At 33.2% G+C, this 18,124-nt stretch overlaps 4 protein-coding genes across 4 annotated transcripts; 3 read left to right on the forward strand and 1 right to left on the reverse strand.

Annotated features, from left to right (window-relative positions):
• Window positions 1–2,662: 2,662 nt before the first annotated feature.
• On the forward strand, window positions 2,663–3,603 carry LOC107640189 (mavicyanin). The gene is made up of 2 exons (XM_016343739.2): window positions 2,663–2,989; window positions 3,092–3,603. The coding sequence occupies exons 1-2, from the start codon at window positions 2,830–2,832 to the stop codon at window positions 3,415–3,417; spliced, it is 486 nt and encodes a 161-aa protein (XP_016199225.1). The 5' UTR covers window positions 2,663–2,829; the 3' UTR covers window positions 3,418–3,603.
• A 100-nt stretch (window positions 3,604–3,703) lies between these two features.
• On the forward strand, window positions 3,704–4,618 carry LOC107640179 (mavicyanin). Its single transcript, XM_016343732.3, has 2 exons — window positions 3,704–4,030; window positions 4,119–4,618. Exons 1-2 carry the CDS (start codon window positions 3,850–3,852, stop codon window positions 4,463–4,465), a joined length of 528 nt encoding a protein of 175 aa, XP_016199218.1. The 5' UTR covers window positions 3,704–3,849; the 3' UTR covers window positions 4,466–4,618.
• Window positions 4,619–6,404: 1,786 nt separating this feature from the next.
• LOC107640197 (blue copper protein) lies at window positions 6,405–8,375 on the forward strand. The gene is made up of 3 exons (XM_016343751.3): window positions 6,405–6,878; window positions 6,965–7,405; window positions 7,677–8,375. Exons 1-3 carry the CDS (start codon window positions 6,707–6,709, stop codon window positions 8,096–8,098), a joined length of 1,035 nt encoding a protein of 344 aa, XP_016199237.1. The 5' UTR covers window positions 6,405–6,706; the 3' UTR covers window positions 8,099–8,375.
• A 6,565-nt stretch (window positions 8,376–14,940) lies between these two features.
• On the reverse strand, window positions 14,941–17,820 carry LOC107640211 (uncharacterized). The gene is made up of 4 exons (XM_088502162.1): window positions 17,257–17,820; window positions 17,055–17,169; window positions 16,841–16,955; window positions 14,941–16,633 (listed from the first exon to the last, which is right to left on the reverse strand). The coding sequence occupies exons 1-4, from the start codon at window positions 17,355–17,357 to the stop codon at window positions 15,711–15,713; spliced, it is 1,254 nt and encodes a 417-aa protein (XP_088358288.1). The 5' UTR covers window positions 17,358–17,820; the 3' UTR covers window positions 14,941–15,710.
• Window positions 17,821–18,124: the final 304 nt, after the last annotated feature.

Consider the following 18,124-nt stretch of genomic DNA (forward strand, 5'->3'; position numbering starts at 1 on the left):
GAAGAAGAAGAGCTTTGAATAGTACAGAATGAACCGAACACAGTACTCATGGTGAACCGAACATAGTACTTATGGTGAACCGAACACAATACAATTGTATAGTATTGAGTGAACGAAATATAATCCATTATATAAAATCAAATTCAAGCAGTTTTTTGCAGAATGAACCGAACACAGTACTCATGGTGAACCGAACACAGTACTCATGGTGAAAAAAATTGTATAGTACTGAATGAACGAAACATAATCCATTATATAAAATCAAATTCAAATAACTCTGCCTACAATTTACATATTATCAATTCAATTCAATTCAATTCAATTCAGTACACCTCCGTCCATTTAATTCAATTCAAATTAGCAATTGCATTCCATTCAATTCGATTCAAAATTGAATAATCCAAACTTTGTCAGTTTGATTCGTTTCAGAAGAGTAATCCAAATCGCTCTCCTGTTTACCAAAAAATTATGAACCCCTAAACACTGAACCCTAAACACTAAAACCAGAACCCTGAACACTGAACCCTGAACCCATAAACCCTAAATCCCTAAAACCATAAACCCTGAACTCTGAACCCTGAACGCTAAACCCTAAACCCTAAACCCTAAACCTTGAACCCTACCGTAAATCCTAAACCCCTAAAACCCTAAACCCTAAACCCTAGACCCCTAAACCCTAAACTCTCAACCATGAACACGGTGAACCGAAATTAATACACGGAGAGAACCAAAAGTTTGAAACACACTGAACCCCTGTACACTGAACCCTGAACCCATAAACCCTAAACCCTATCGTCATTCTTTTGTTGTTGCTGCTGCTGTATTTTTTTGTCTTTTCCTCCTTCTCTCTTTGGTGAAAAAGTAGTATAAGGTGAGGAAGAAGAGTTTTGAATAGTGCAGAATGAACCGAATACAGTAGTCATGGTGAACCGAACACAGTACTCATGGTGAACCGAACACAGTACTCATGGTGATCCGAACACAATACAATTGTATAGTACTGAGTGAACGAAACATAATCCATTATATAAAATCAAATTCAAACAGCTTTCTGCAGAATGAACCGAACATAGTACTCATGGTGAACCGAACACAGTACTCATGGTGAAACAATTGTATAGTATTGAGTGAACGAAACATAATCCATTATATAAAATCAAATTCAAATAACTCTGCCTACAATTTACATATTATCAATTCAATTCAAATTAGCAATTGCATTCCATTCAATTCGATTCAAAATTGAATAATCCAAACTTTGTCAGTTTGATTCGTTTCAGAAGAGTAATCCAAATCGCTCTCCTGATTTGAAGTTGAGTCATTTATTGTTTCGATTCAGAAGTGCAGATCGAATAAGAAAACGAAGAAGAATAGGAAGAAGATAAATTCAACCAAATCGAAATAAGAAAACGAGAAGATGAACACGACCAGAGGAGAATGACGAAGGCAATGCAGATCAATAAGGAAGAACGCGAGAGGAGGTTTATGTTGTAGTAGAGGATTTATGTTGAGCAAAACTTTAGGTTGCAGCACGTTATATGTAGCGCGTGTATGACAAACGAGTGAGGAATGGGGACGCACATGTAGAGGAAATTACTTGATTAACAACCATATAAAAAATACATGGATGTAGAACTTTTCCGGTAATTTAATATGGTATGTCACGGAAATATTACTGCAATAATATCGAGTCGGTTATATGGGTTAAATGACGTTAGTAAATCCTATCGAATATCTATATTACAAAAATAGTTTTTCTAAAATTTTTTCTTTCAATTGATATTCTCAGGTGTAACTTTTTACCATTTGACATTTTTTTTACATGTTTTTTTGTTCCACTTAAAAAATATACAATAAAAGATTATATTTTACAATAATTAAAAAAATTAAAAAAAAATCTATTCTCTAATATATCAATACACATGAAAAGTTATATAAGGTGAAATTTGTGTCATAAGAACAAATGAATACTTTTACCCTGAATTATTTATTTTGCGAGTATAATATTTACTTGGTTTAATTACTCTGTTGGTTTCTATAATTTTGTAAAATTTTTAATTAGATCCTTATATTTTTTTTCCTTTTAATTGAGTCGTTGCATCAATTTTTTTTTAATTGGGTTTTTATACTTTTTTTTTAATTTGGGTTTCTGTACCAATTTTTTTTTAATTGATTTCCTATTCAATTAAACCAATTACTGTGAAGAGTGACCTAATTGAAAAAAAAAATTGGTGTAAGGACCAAATTAAAAGAAAAAAAAAGTATAAGAACCTAATTGAAAATTTCGTAAAACTATAGAGACCAACAGAATAATTAAACATATTTGCTTCTATTTTATTGATACTTTTGAAATTTAAATTCAAAAGTAATAGTAGACTTATAATATTGCTGTGAAAGGCAATTAATTGATCATAGTAAGAACATTGGTTTACTCATACCTAAGAATTTCTCGAGCAATAATAACGAAGGTGCATGTGATATCATGAGTAATGTTAGAGAGATAATAATCTAAAGTTATTTTAATTAACTTAGCATCTATAATTTTATATATATATAACATTTAAAATTATATACTTATTACATTTAATTATGTTTTTATTTCAGATATAATTAATGAATATAAAATAAGATAACTTTGGACTGATATGGACGAATTTTTATTGTCTTCCAATATTTCTCGATATCATTGTCTCTATGAATTAAGACAAGAATGTAATGGCTTAACCTTAGCCTTTTCTCATCTCAACTCTGCTTCCATAACCATATGTTGCAACTTGAACAAAGATAAGGTCATTCAAACTCTTCCCAACACACATTTCTTACACTTTCATGGCTACTAACATTGGAATTCTACTGCTACTAATTGTGGCATCATCACTAGCACAAGCTGCACAGCATGTAGTTCCATGGATGATTCCTACTACTCAAGGCTCCTCCTTCTACTCCAATTTGTTTGCTAAAACTACATTCAATCTAAACGACATTCTTGGTAAGTACTCAATCTCTCTGCCATGCAGAATTATTGAAAACATTTTGTTATGTCATATACTCTAAGAAGTAAGAACTACTTGCTTTCATTTCTTTATTTCAGTCTTCAACTACACAACTGGGACACATAATGTTGTCACACTTTCAAAGGATGATTTCAAAGATTGCAGTGTCAAGAACAAGATGGAAACATTTGAGGTTGGACCTACAATGATCAAGCTCAATCGAACCGGAGAATACTATTTCGCCTGCGCCTTCCCGGCTCATTGCTCCCTTGGCCAGAAGCTTAGTGTCAATGTCATGGCCTCTTCTTCTTCTTCCCCGGAGGCTGCACCAGCCGTGGCTCCTTCGTCCCCGGCGTCACGCCTCTCTGTTGCTGCTACTTTCTCTGTTCTTCTCATGCTCATTGCCATAAACATCTTGTTCTAGAATTTGTACCAGCTTGATCCATTTTAGCATGAAAACACTTCCAAGTTATGTGTATTACAATTTTACTAGGGTGTCTCATTTCTCATGTTCATGTTTATTTTGTAAGCTTTTATTTCCAGCTGCATTGAAAATGGAATGAATTAATGAATAAAAAGATACTACTATGGATTTTTTGTAGCCAAATAATTCAAGGACAAAGACAGAGTTGATATTTGATATATCAGCTAAATTATGCTCATATTTAATAATACTTTACATTTTTATTTTACTATTTTTCATCCATTGACTTTATGAATGATCCAACAACACTTGTGTATAAAAAATTCAAACCAAGTAGGCAACTGGCAATGGTTGCTTCAATTCTATATCTCTTCTTTATATATTCAATAAAACATTTAGAGAATACAATTCCAGCCCTTTTCTCTTCAGAAGATGGGTCAATTGAGGAAGAATGTTGCAATTATTGTTGCAATGATCATGATTGTTGTGACAAAAGCTGAAGAACACATAGTTGGAGGAGATAGCATAGGGTGGACTAGTTATCCACCTGGTGGTGCTTCTTTCTATTCAAATTGGGCTTCAAACCATACTTTCATAGTGAATGACACCTTAGGTAAAAGAAAAGGAAAAAAAATTCATATTTAGTTTTACATTTTTGATACATTCAGAACATTTATTCTTGAGGTAACTTGATTTTGCAGTGTTTAAATTTGAATCTGGGAGCCATTCAGTGGCAGAACTTACAAAGAATAACTACGAAAAATGCGACGAAAATGAGAAGATAGAATCCTATGTGATAGGACCAGCCAGAGTGACCCTTAACCGTGCTGGAAGGTTCTATTTTTCATGCACATTCTCAGGACATTGCAGCAGTGGCCAAAAGCTAAGTGTTGAAGTAGTCACTGGTAATTTTTCTTCTGCACCAAGAAAAGCTCCTTCTAGTTCTACTCCTCCTCCTCCTCCAAGTGGCTCATCCACTTCTGTAGCTTCTACTACCTTGTCTATTTTCCTTACAACCATTACCTTCAAAACTTTGTTCCAATTTTAGAACAGTTCTTATTGTTGTGACTTGTGAGAGAGCAATTTGTGGCATGTTGAGTTATAACTTCATATGGAGTCAGAGTCTCAAAGAATAGTTTGTTTGGAACAAAATGGTCATGGATGAGTAGAGTTATCAAATATATATACTACATTTGAGTTATTTTGTGTGACTTTAAAGTTACGGGTTCAAAATGTAAAAACAGCTCATCAGGTTAGGCTATATACATTATATTCTTTGGGTGCGACCCCTTCTCGAACCCTACGTTAACAAGGTTATTTAACTCATTTTTAATATGTGTTTCAATCGCGTATTCTATATCAGTTATTAATTTAGTGGTTGACTTTTTTTTTTTTTTTTTACATGTTATATGTAAATTACTCCAAGAGTCATACATTACAAGCTCTTCAGAAAATTGAAATATTTTAGAGCAAAGTTGCAATTATGAATAGGCATAGAATTTATACAACTATGGATTTCAGTATTTTTAACTTTGAGCATTTTACAAACTAAACACCATAGCTTGTGTTTAAGAAACTTTAATACCATGCCAACAAGAATGGATTTCTTCAATAAATGATTCCAAATTTTCTCTTTTAATTTGTTTCACCACTTGATGCATCTGAGGTTTCATTATTAAGAGAATTAAACTAACGTGTGCTCTTGTAGAAATTAAAGCAAGAGAATTCAGAATAAGAGAGATATCAATTTATAGTGTTAAATTAAGATATAATAATATGTCATCATGTAGAGTCTATAGCTTCTTAATTAGAAGTGAAGCTGCCATTTTTGACAAACTTGGTCGCTTAAGATCAGGTCATAACATGTGAAAACACAACAGGTTTAGTATTTTTTTTATTCAATTGAATATTGCTGCATCATCACCATTACTTTGAAGTTTGAACTAAACAAATTAAAATCCTCCATAATTTATATGTTTTTGAAATGAAAACACATTACCTCTTGGCAAGTCAATTGTATCATCCGTGTCAAGTCAACTTAACTTTCCTTTGCCATGAAAATAGCAATTATAATACAATATTATTATTATGACCAATTCTAGAAGTGTCATGCCCCAATCTTCAATTCGTATAGAAAGAAAAGTAAAAGAATATGGAACAATAAACAAATGATCATTATAGTGCTAATCAAACTTCATGGGAAGTTCTGATCTGGGAAAGTCACCAATAAATAAAAGTTTTTAGACTTCTTCAAGCAGGGACTTAGTGACTCAAAAATAATAAATAAAATATAATTTTAAAGTTTGAGTGGTTTATTCTATGATGAAATCCAATTCATGTAATTGACCCAAAATTGCACATTTGTATCAAAACGTGCTTGTCACAAAAATTTTACTTTAATTTAGCCATTTCTTTTTATCTTAAAAAGTAAACGTATCCGAAATATATATATTTAAATTTACATAAAAGAAAATGGGTAAATAAACAAAAATATACATAAAAAAATAAAAAATTGGTCATTTATACTTAAAAAGATTAGAAAAAAGTTTTGATAGATTCTAAAAATTATGTTCACAGGTCAAAATTGTTCTTCTTTAAAAATAATTTGAGGAATTACTAATTGTATAGGTACAATTTTATGTCACCTTAATATAAGGTTAGATAAAAAAAGAATAATTTTGATTTGTGAAAATAATCTCTTAAATTACATGGAGCAATTTTATAATTATTTGAGTATACTCTCTCATCCTTTAATTTCTATGCTGTTTTGAACGGTAATAGTAATTACAAATACTAGACATAGAATGAAATTATAGCATAATCGTCAGCATAGCGTTGTGTTAAGTTTGAAGGTTCATGAATCATGGAAAGTTGGAATTTTCCTGGCAGCTTCTCCATTTGGTGGGTCCCAATTCCCAAAGGCGTTCAGATTGAGTCTCATGTTAACAGCGTTAGAAGCATAAAAGTCAATAATGGTTTGGTGAACTGAACTAGCCTTAGTCTCTCGTCTTTACGCGCCTAAGTCACAAATCTCGGCACCCTTCAACTAAGCTTTAACAATAACGATAACAACAATTCTGTTGACCAAACCACTTTACTAATTTCTAACACACCGCCCAATATTAATATTAATAACATCAATAAAATTAAGATAGTTATCAAAACTCTTCTTCTGTTTTCTCTATAAATACAAACACAAAACAGAACCAAAGAAAAGAAGAGTGCTAGAAAGTAGAAAGCAATTAGAAGAGCAGGGGCGATCTGAAAACTAAGAACACATATATCAGGCATGGCAAGGAACTTGGTGTTGGTGGTTGCAATAGTAGCCACGCTTCTCCATGGCTCAGCAGCTACAAGTCACGTGGTCGGAGACTCCACTGGATGGACCATCCCCTCCGGTGGCGCCTCCTTCTACACCAATTGGGCTTCTAAACAAACCTTCAAGCAAGGAGACACCCTTGGTACAAAACAAAACTATTTATATACCATTTATTATTCTTTCAATGGTGCATGCTTGTTGACATGAATTCATTTTTGTTGATTGCAGTGTTCAATTTCGCCAACGGTCAACACGACGTTGCAAAGGTGACAAAATCAGCATACGATGCATGCAACGGTTCAAATGCCATTACCACCGTAACAACCAGCCCAGCCACCATCACGCTCAACCAGACTGGCCAGCATTACTTCATATGCGCCTTTACTGGTCACTGTGCCGCCGGTCAGAAGCTCGCAGTTACCGTCGCCAAGGCTTCTTCTCCTTCCCCTGCTCCTCAGCCTAGCTCTTCACCCAAGGCGGCTAGCCCTACCCCTGCCCCTGCCCCAAAATCAAGCTCCCCTGCCCCCACTCCGGCTTCCGCTCCCGCTTCCGCTCCGGTGACTTACACCGTTGGAGGCAGCTCAGGATGGATCATTCCTACTAGCGGCGGCGCTTCTTTCTACACTTCTTGGGCTTCCGGCAAGACTTTCAAAGTTGGAGACATTCTAGGTATGTTTTTTTTTTTTTTGGAAAATTCAGTTGAATTTGATAATCCAGAATTATTCCATGAGAATTAAGTGAAAGATAAAAACTTAGATCCAGTTAACTTAAACTTTACGTGAAGTGATAATTAAAAATCGTTTAATAAAAATTTAATTAAATTATTTAACTATTCTTAATTATTAATTTCACGTTAAGTTAATTGTATGTGAATTTTCAATTGAGTCAAAGATTACTTGTAATATTTTAGTAACTTGTTGAATGTTGGTGTTTATTACAGTGTTCAACTTCGCAAAGAACACACACAACGTGGAGGAGGTAACAAAGAACAACTACGATGCATGCAGTACGAGTTCTCCGATCGCAACCTACAACGCTCCACCGGTCAGAGTCACCCTTAACAAGACCGGTGAACACTACTTCATCTGTGGATTTACCGGCCACTGCAGCGCTGGTCAGAAGCTTGCTATCAACGTTACCGGCGGGACTAGCAGCACCCCCTCTTCTCCTTCCCCCTCCCCCTCCGGCTCCGAGACACCTTCGCCGGGTTCTTCACCTACCAACCCTTCTTCTCCCTCTCCGGCAGGTAGTTCCGGTGGTAGCACTAGCCCACCACCAAAGGACTCCGGTGCTGCGTCTCTCAAAGCTTTTGGGTTCTCTGCCACTCTGATCTCAGTAGTTGCTGCAGCATTTTTCTGTTAGACATGATGAAGAACAGAGATTGATGTTATCGTTATAGTTCCGAATTCTGATTGTTTTGGTTCTGTCATCGTGTTTCATAGATTCAGTTCTTTTTCTTTTTCTTTTTCTTTTTTGCAGTTAGAGCATTTTACAATAAAGTTAGCTTTCCATTCATTGCTGGCTACAGTTTTTGATTGAGTGAGGGAGTGATTATTGTTAATCACACTTAGTAAATATCACTGTATTTTTGTGTTATCATATTTATTTTGATATTATTCTTATGATGATATCCTTAAATATTTTATTTATTATAAGTCTAAATTTAATTAGTAACATTAAATTAGGGTATAATGTATTTTTATTTGATTGATGGTTGTTCATGTTGTTTTTATTGTTCTCCTAGCCCTCCCCATTCTTTATAGGATACATATGTTTGTTTGTATCTTATTTATTACTTTAATCAACCCTTCTTAATTAAGTTTTAACAATTATTCAAACCAATTGAATTCTTTAGTGCATTCATTAATTGTGTGGTGATAATAACAACTATATAATTTTCAACACGTATATTGTATTTTTCAATGGTTACCTCTGATAGAGTTGATGACTTACCCTCTTTAAAATGAATTATGGCGTGACATTTGGAGGTGAATTAGAATTACCCCTATTGTTTTTTCAACTCTAATCTCGAAGCATCGACTCCTCTTTTGAGATCAACATGGGGTTTATTTTATGGTTAACTTTGGGTTAGACTAATGGCACTTGCAGTTCAACAACTTTAATATATGTCAATTGTGGAGTGTATGACTTGTAAAGCTAGTTTTTTAGGCCATTATTTAAACATAAAGCTCCTTTTTTTCATTTTATTTTAGCATATGGTGGCCTACGTTGCTCTTTTATGCGCGTCTTTTATTAGGAGGTTGAACGCAAATTTATGTTTTTATATTGGGCTAAAAATAGTGTTTTTTAGATTCATAAATCATGAATAATAAGAGTGTTAATTTTAGGTGTTTGTTATGGTACGATGATAAATTCATACGTATCGATACGTTTAAAATATGGATAAATAGTAACAAGTCATATAGAATTTATTTTTCACGTCAGCATTTTTTTTTAAATATATATTATATCACCATTTTTACTAATATACCCCTTTAATTAAATAAAAATAAAAATATTTTTATTTAATTTTATAAAAAATCTTAAACATCCTTACTTTATTTGATTAGACAAAAATACCCTTTTAAATCAATCAAATTTTAGAATTCAATTAATCCTAATTTTATAGTTTCAATTAATTTAAACAACAAAACAAAAACATATTAAAAAAAAAATCAATCGTTCTTCGTCTTCTCCAATTCCTCTAATCATTCATCTTCCTCTGAAGCAAAGGAAAATATATCAAAAAAATAAAAAATCAATATCTTCTTCATCTTCTTCTAATATCATTCGTGTCCCCCTCCCCTCTGAAGCACACCAAAACGGCAAAATCCTAACAATAATTGACTGCATTGATCTTGTAGCTAGCCACTCACGAAATTTAAAGAACCTAAAAAAGAAAGAAGGCTAAACCACTCAATTGGGCAAACGCTACGTCTTTCTCCTCTATAAAAGTTCTTTGAATGCGCATTCGTCCTCAATTCTTTTAGGGTTTAGGCTATTAAGTGTAACTGACATTCATATGATAATACAGATTGTTGGATCTGCGCCAGGGTTTTTTCATGGAATAATTGACCCCATTGAAGTAAGTTTTTTGTTACTATTTTATTTTGATCTAATTGCTGAAAAGTGAACATAACTTCAATTTTATTGATGAATTTCATAACGCTAATAATGTGAAACTTTCTTTTGTAGGAACTTGGTTAGTTGCCCTCAAGCTTTGGTATTTGTCTTCATGTAGACCTTTGCCTGGGTGGCTTTGTATTGCCTTTTGCCCGTGAACTTGGGTATGCATGGCTTCACCTTTGGTTCTTACTTTGTTACTGTTTTAGTTCTATTCTAAATTTTAAACCTGCCCTTTGGATCCAAATTTGCCACTGTAGTGGTTTTTTCTTCTCTAGTTGACAATAATTCCATTTTTCTCATACTGAGAAGCTTTCCAAGAATTGAGAGCGAATGAGCATTCAAAGAACTTCCATACAGGAGAAAGACGCAGCATTTGTCCAATTAAGTGGTTTAGCCTTCTTTCTCTTTTAGGTTCTTTAAATTTTGTGGGTGGCTAACTATCGAGATCAATGCAGTCAATTATTGTTAGAATTTTGCCGATTTGGTGTGCTTCAGAGAGGAGGGGGCACGAATGATATTAGGAGAAGATGAAGAATAGATTGATTTTTTTTATTTTTTTTATATGTTTTCCTTTGGTTCAGAGGGAGATGAATGATTAGGGGAATTGGAGAAGACGAAGAACGATTGATTTTTGTTTTTTTTAATATGTTTTTGTTTTGTTGTTTAAATTAATTAAAATTATAAAATTAGGATTAATTGAATTCTAAAATTTGATTGATTTAAAAATATATTTTTGTCTAATCAAATAAAGTAAGAATGTTTAAGACTTTTTATAAAATTAAATAAAAAATATTTTTATTTTACTTAATTAAAGGGATATATTAGTAAAAGTGGTGATATAATATATATTTAAAAAAAAATTAAATGCTAATGTAAAAAATAAATTCTACATGACTTATTATTATTTGTTCATATTTTAAACGTATCTGTACGTATAAATTTATCATAGTAACATTTAAAATGTTTAAAAACTTGACAAAGACTAGAAGGTTTAATTTAAGTTTTTTTGGGTGTCTTCTTTTGATTTTGGCATCCTATGCACAGCTTAAAGATAAGGATTGCCCATGATATGTTTCCACTAATATTATTTTATTATACTAATTAAGGAGTGGGGTTTTTGTGCCAACAATGATCTCAATAATCACTACAAGAAAATAGAGTTATTTTAACACTTTATTTTTTAACACTATAATTAAATGTCAAAATTAATATATATTTTTGACAAATATCATAAATGTCAAATTTTTTATGTTTTTTTGATGAATAATTTGACCGTAGAAAATTACTCATCAATTTTGACACTCGTTTGTTTTCAATTTACTCCACTATTTTTCTTCTTCTTTGGCTCTGTTAATTTTGACATCACACTGCTCTCAGTTTAGGATTATACTACTCATTCTTTATCTTCAAAATCTCAAGTTATTCTTTAGTTTCAAGATCTCATCTCATTCTTTGTTAAAATTTTTTGTTGAGAATATTTTATAGTCAATAAGTGTCAAAATAAATAATATTTTTGACAATTAATAAGTATCACAGAAAATATGTTCTCAAAATTTTCTAACAAATTATTTTTGACAGTCAATATTTATCAAAATAAGATTTAATTTTTTTTCACAATCACTTATATGTTAAAAATACTATTTTTGACAAAACTTTTATTAACATATTTTCATAGTTAAAATAGTGTCAAAATTTATTTTTTTGACAAATTTTAATTTTTTTTACACATTATAACCCTCAAAAATAATCTATATTGTTGTAGTGAATCAAGACTAATATTTTTATCATAATTTGTTTATTTTTTTTTAGAATTCAAAATTTAAAATTTAAAATTTAGAATTTAGAATTTAATATAAAAAAATAATTTAAAAAAACATTTGATACTGAATGAAAAAAAAATAGTTCCTTAATTAAACTCATTATTATTAAAGAAATTTGAACAAGGTTTATTACAATTAATTAATTAAGGAGAGAGAGATGACTAATCTACCAAAATAGCTAGTTACCCTAACGTGGAAACACACTATTAGATTATCCACCATCAATCAGACAGCTATGCTTAATATGATGATTTTTGTACTCTGAACAACAAGTGCTTGATTTTAAATGGTAAAAGGAAAATTTATATTCAAAATCCAACATTAACAGGATTAATGGATAGCACAATCTTACAATAATAATGGAAATTTTCTTTATCGTACATGCTATACCATTAAAACTTCATGCAAACTGAGTGTGCGTGTCTATATATAGCTTTTTTTTTTTTTTTTGGACTTGCTAGATAAAGTTTAACTTGTGCAATGATTTATTGCATATTGAAAAGAGTACATACATGAGGATTGAGGAAAGATAAATAAAAATTCAACCTGATTAAAATTAATTGTTAAAATTAATCATTAATATCAAATATATATTTAAATATAAAATAATATTAAAAATGAGTTAAACAAAATATATATATATATATATATATATATATATATATATATATATATTTATACATAAATATATAATTAAAAATAAAATTCTTATCCCAACTTTTTTTCCTTCTTTTTATATTATAAATAGGAAAAGTTTAGGGGCAGTAACTTTTGTGTTTTCTGGCCAACATTTAACCATCAAAATAAAAATGAGTGATCTCTCACTATTAGATGTAATCTCACACCATTAAAAATATTATTAATAACCAATTGATAGTTATAAAACACCAAAATTGCTGTCCCTAACATTCCTCATTATAAATATTTTAACTATTGTGTCATTGTGTGTAGAAAAAACATGTTAAAATATTTATTTCCCCGTGTGTCCTACTCAGATAGTGTGCCCAGTTGTCTTAAAGGATATTCTTAATGCACAAATAAAATTTCTCTATAAATAGATATCTTATAATTGTAAGAAGAATCACGACAAAAGAAAAAAAATATATATATAACACGTATTGGAGTGTCCCACAGGCCATAGCTAATTCAAAATTTGATTAGTACAAGCGAAAGTAAAAGATATATATAAAATCTAGCATACGATTTTGAAGGCACATGGCTTGCAACCCCTCTCCCCCCTGGAAAGTGCTTATGAGATTCCTCATAAGATTCAAGCAGTAGTATTCATGTTTGAATTAACTAGCTGGGTAATCATGCTCACTCCTGAACCCTAAACAATAAAAATCAAGTTATTTAAAAGTTTGCTGTTGATTAATGAATTGATACATACATAAGGTAAAATTTAAATCTCCAACATTGATTAAGTGGACGAGTGATTAAAGACTAATTCGTCGTGAATTTGAATTTTATTTAAGAGTCCGTCATTGACCAATAAGTTGCTGCATGCATAAGACAAAATTGAACCACTGATATTTATTTAAGCAGACGAGTGAGTTAACTACTGGATTAAACTAAGTTGGTTTCTACACACACTATTTATGCCCCTTTTTTTCTTTAGCGGGCTACTTGAGCCCTGGGCCTCCTCTAGTGGACCTATCAAAAATCAATAAAAATTTCCCTAGTACACCCATTCAAAAACAAAACAAATACTTGGTTAATAAGAATAAATAAATAAATAAATAACGGCAATGCTGAGATTAGGCATTAAGAACATAATTTTTAGTTTAATCCCCCAGTATTAGTATCATCTAATGGTTCCATAAAATGATAAAATAGATAAAATGTAAAAGTTAACTATATTAAACTAGCTGCATCTAACCAAGTTGAGTTAGTTTAGTGGTGAGCTCATTAATTTACTGAAGTGTCCGGAGTTTAAATCCAGCCTTGCGTATAACCCATTGACTTTTAGCCTACCGGATTGAGAGATACCGTGAAAAATAAAAAAAACTAGGAGCATCTTCATTTTTCATACAAGACTATTATGTACTCATTTACAACACCGGATACGTTTCTAAAATGATTAAATTGTTTGAGCTGAAATTATATCATTCTTTTATGAATCCATTGTTATTTACCCCTCTTCTAAGATTTTATTTAAAGAAAAATACCCAATCCATAAACTGGCTCAAATTTGACATTCTTTATTCTTTTATTACTATACTTTTGTTTATTCATTTATTTTATTTAAATGTAACAATAATTGATTGATTATGAAATTCTAAATGATTGTAACATGATTATTAATGCGAATGTCACATCAGCTAAGCCATGATTTTGCACATTGGCAGACAGTCGTGGGAGTTCTCTACACCACAATCAAGAATGAACAATCTTATGGTTGGGGAACACCAACCACAAGCAAAGGTGCCAAATCAACGCCGCTCAAAAACAAAAGTCAAACAATATTAGTATATCATCATTATATCAAATCATTTTAAATACCCTCTTAAGTATTAAATAAAAGAAAAATTAATTGTCTTTTTTGGCAGAGAGTAATGACATTTACTAAATTTATAAAAAATATGTATATAAACATGATATTTTTATTTTCTTTTACTTTATTTAATATTTTGAAAGAATGTTTAAGCATTATTTTAGGGTGTTATTGTCTCATTAATCTGTTGTTAGAAACGCATGTCATGCATGAGGGAAGAAATTCAATTTCAATATTTATTAAAAAGAAAAAAAAAATCAAATGCAGAGAGGACCAAAGAGGAACCTGAATGCTCGCATCATTCGCGTTGATAGTGCCATGTTACATCAATCCTCACGAAACAAGTGCCATAGATATTAGTATTTTGATCCATAAGAATTGTCGTATATGCCTCTCTCTACACTCCCTATACTAATCACGACAACTTCGTCATGCAGTACATTGCAGTGACAGCTACACAACAGGTAACATGATAATGTGGAACACTTACAACACTCAACCCATGACGTTGACAAAACCAAACGTCTGGTTAAAATCCCCATTGGTTAAATAGTGCATTATGCATGCCCAAATTTTCATATAACATAATGTGCTTTCAAATCAACCATTAGTGTAAATATATTAGTTCTTACAACATAAAATATCTTAGCTTTATTTATTTGAATTTTGGGATTCATCAACTTTAACAAGTCATGATAATACTTGTTTGATTTTCATTGCAGTGGTTGATACATACCTGATTACCAAGAACTAAAAGGTTAAACTTGAATTCAGCAGGAAAGTTTCCAATATATATCATTTATAAACATGTCAAAGCTTGTTACACTTTGAGCCATGAAATGACCCTAAAACTTTGGATGAACAAACATAAAAATTGGCGAATGATTAAGCATTCTTCATAAGTGTAAAAGCATTCTTCGGAGAAAAGTGCATTTGTAATGTGGCCCACACAACATCACACATGTTTAATGTCAAACCAAAGTTGCCCAGGCTATGAAATGCATAGATCTCTCCAAAGAGTTTTCACGCACCAAAGGTTTAAGCAGTCGGTAATTTGGGTTATACGATGTCTCAAGCTTGTTCTATACTAGTTATTTTGGTATAAAAACACACACACACACACACACCCCTTTGGGCACCCAAATTGAGATCCTGCTGAAATCCAAAAACTCTGAGGTTTGGTTCACATAGCTAGTAAAACATTGATTCATCTGTCACATTATTGCTCTGCATCAAATTTGAATTAGACCACTTCTTTAAAGCACTCCATTTCAAAAGTTCACATGACATTCTCTTTACTTTTGATCTTTGGTAGCCAATCCAAGGCAAGCAGAAATTAAACAAAGCAAGCTTAAGATTCTATATACAGTTCACATTTGCAGCAATGCAATTAGCAACTCAAGCCAGTTTCTAAAACTTTTCACAAGCAGAGCTACACATCCAAAGAGTCTCTACAATGAGGATTCGACAACATTTTGGATCATATCATCTAGATTTGCAAATGCATATGCAGGATACAAATAAAAAAGACTGTCTACGAACCTGGTCCTTGCATTCTACCGGTAAACTGATTCGATGGGACTCCTAGATGCCGGCAAAATTGCCCATCCTCCTCGTTGTTACCTATAGGTGCTTTTCGCTTCCGTAAAGTTGCCTCTAAGTTCTGATATTCACGCTCTCCATTACATCTGGCAGAACTGGGGCCAATGGTACCATAAGATGTCTCTCTAGGATAAAAACAGAACTCTTTATTTCTCTGCAATGATAGATGACTAAACTTGGTGCCCCCTTGAGGGGCTCCTAAACCAGCATCTTCTGTTTCATATGCTGAACAATTCTTGCTGCTTGAACATGGATGAAAACACCGACCCAACCTCAAGGATAAATCACATTCTGTGTCCCGCAATCCCTCCGGCATGCCTACAACAGTTTCTTTTCCAGCTCTGTTTGGCAAATGGGGGTATCTACCATAGGGAAAGTTTTCCAACAAACCAATTCCAGATGGCTCGGGGACCGGAGTAATGACTGGTCTGCCAACAAAAATAGTTTCAGGACCCGAGTTATCGACGGTGGTCGTCCTTAGTTGAGGCTCTTTGGCTTCATATCCGTAGTACAAGGGGTAAACTGAACCAAAGTTCGATGGGGGTTTGGTTTCCATTGCCAAATGCTGGTGATGACCAGAAGGGAAACTCTCTGAGAAGGGGTAGTTAGGTGAACCCATCATCCTAGTATTTTGCTGGGCATGGATTCTAGAATCTGACACAGGGATTTGTGAAACGCCAGAACTTGATACCCTTGCATAAGGATTCTCCCCAACAGGCCTAGGAGGACCAGAAGGAGGATGAGGAGGAGGAGGAGGAGGAGGGTGTTGAGTTCTTGGAGAAAGGTATGTCCTGGGGTTATTGTGCCTATCACTTCTTGAAGTCCTCACAGGTTTGCATCCCAGATTAAGTGCAGCTGATGAAGAGCATAACAGGAATGAATGGACCCAGAAAACCAAAAGAACAAAATCACACATCAGTGGCAGCTCAAAATCACTAATATCAAGTGCACAAAACTCTACAGTCGCAGATATGATATATCCCCCTAAATGACACATAAAAATCCAATTTTGACACAAACTCTGAGAAGTGGACCCATATAGAAAGGTGAAAACTTGAGTACCTTCAACACATGGGGGCAAGAGGTCACCGGTCTCTGTGGTCTCATCTCTCCTTATGATGGTGTTAATGGCGTCATTGAGGCGTTCCCAGAGGGTATCAGGATTCAGGTACTCTGCCTAAGCAACGAAATCAGCAAAAACTAAGCAAGAGTGGAAAGATCTAAAGGAATCCCACATTCCAAAACAAGCTTTTATTTTTGAAGAAAAGGGGGAAACCTCGGAATTGGCTTTGGAGTACATGATTTCTTCGGCCTTGAGAACAACGACGGGTAGCTTCTCTTGCCATTCCTTGTTCTTCTTGGTAGCAGGGGTGTGAGCTTCGTTGACGACCCTAATCAAACACATGGTGTGCACGAGAAGAGAGTAAGCAAAAAAGAGAAATGCAACGAAAGAGAAAGCAAAGATGTTTGAAGAGAACCTGAAAATCTGCTGAATGATGGAACCTCTAACAGGTTGGTGCCTCTCACTGTGCCATGCTCTCCTCACACACTCATAAGGCCTTGGCCCTGGGCGTGGCATGTTGAAAGCCAAAGAGGAAGAAGAAGAAGAAGAAAAATGGTCACAAATAATTGAGTTTTTTGTGTGTTGTAGTGTTGGGGAGTGAGAGGAGCTTACAATAACAATAACAATAACAATACTATAGACACACAGTGGTAATAGCAATTAGCAAGTGCTCTCTTCTTTCTTTCTTTCTTTCTTTCTCTCTACATTGCAAGGGTTTTTGTTTTCTTTTGCTTTTTCTTTTTTGTTTCCCCTTGATGGGTCAATTACCCTCCTCTTCCAAAAATATAGCTTTGCCATTTCTTTTACATTAGTACATTTCATTACCCCCCTCCTATTTTCAATGTGTCAGAATCATAAATAAATAAATAAATCTATCTCCCCTCCTTGCTACTTTGCTAGTAATTATATACACCAATGGGAATTTTAGAGTGATACTAAAACAGTTACCTCCTAAAAGTTTGTGGTATGAATGGGTTATGAATTTCATTCCCCAATGCTGTTTTCTTTGAGGGTAGTAGTAGGGTTAGCTTAGGTTGGTGTCATTCTGTTTAGGTTCCCATCTTGGCCCAATAATTTAGAGGAGGGGGAGGGGGGGTTCTTGTGCTTGTTTTGGTTTACCCCATCACCATAACCAAATGAGTAGGGAAGGTGGGGTCTGGAGGCTTGAGAGTTGAGAGTTGAGAGTTGGACAAAGGAGTGAGTGTATAGGAGAGTTAGGTTACTATCAAAAAGTACCTGCATAATAAAAGTCCATTAATATTCCTCTCCTTTCCACAATGCCC

This window comes from Arachis ipaensis, chromosome B1 (assembly GCF_059453495.1).
Source record: "Arachis ipaensis isolate K30076 ecotype BB chromosome B1, ASM5945349v1, whole genome shotgun sequence".
Lineage (NCBI taxonomy): Eukaryota > Viridiplantae > Streptophyta > Magnoliopsida > Fabales > Fabaceae > Arachis > Arachis ipaensis.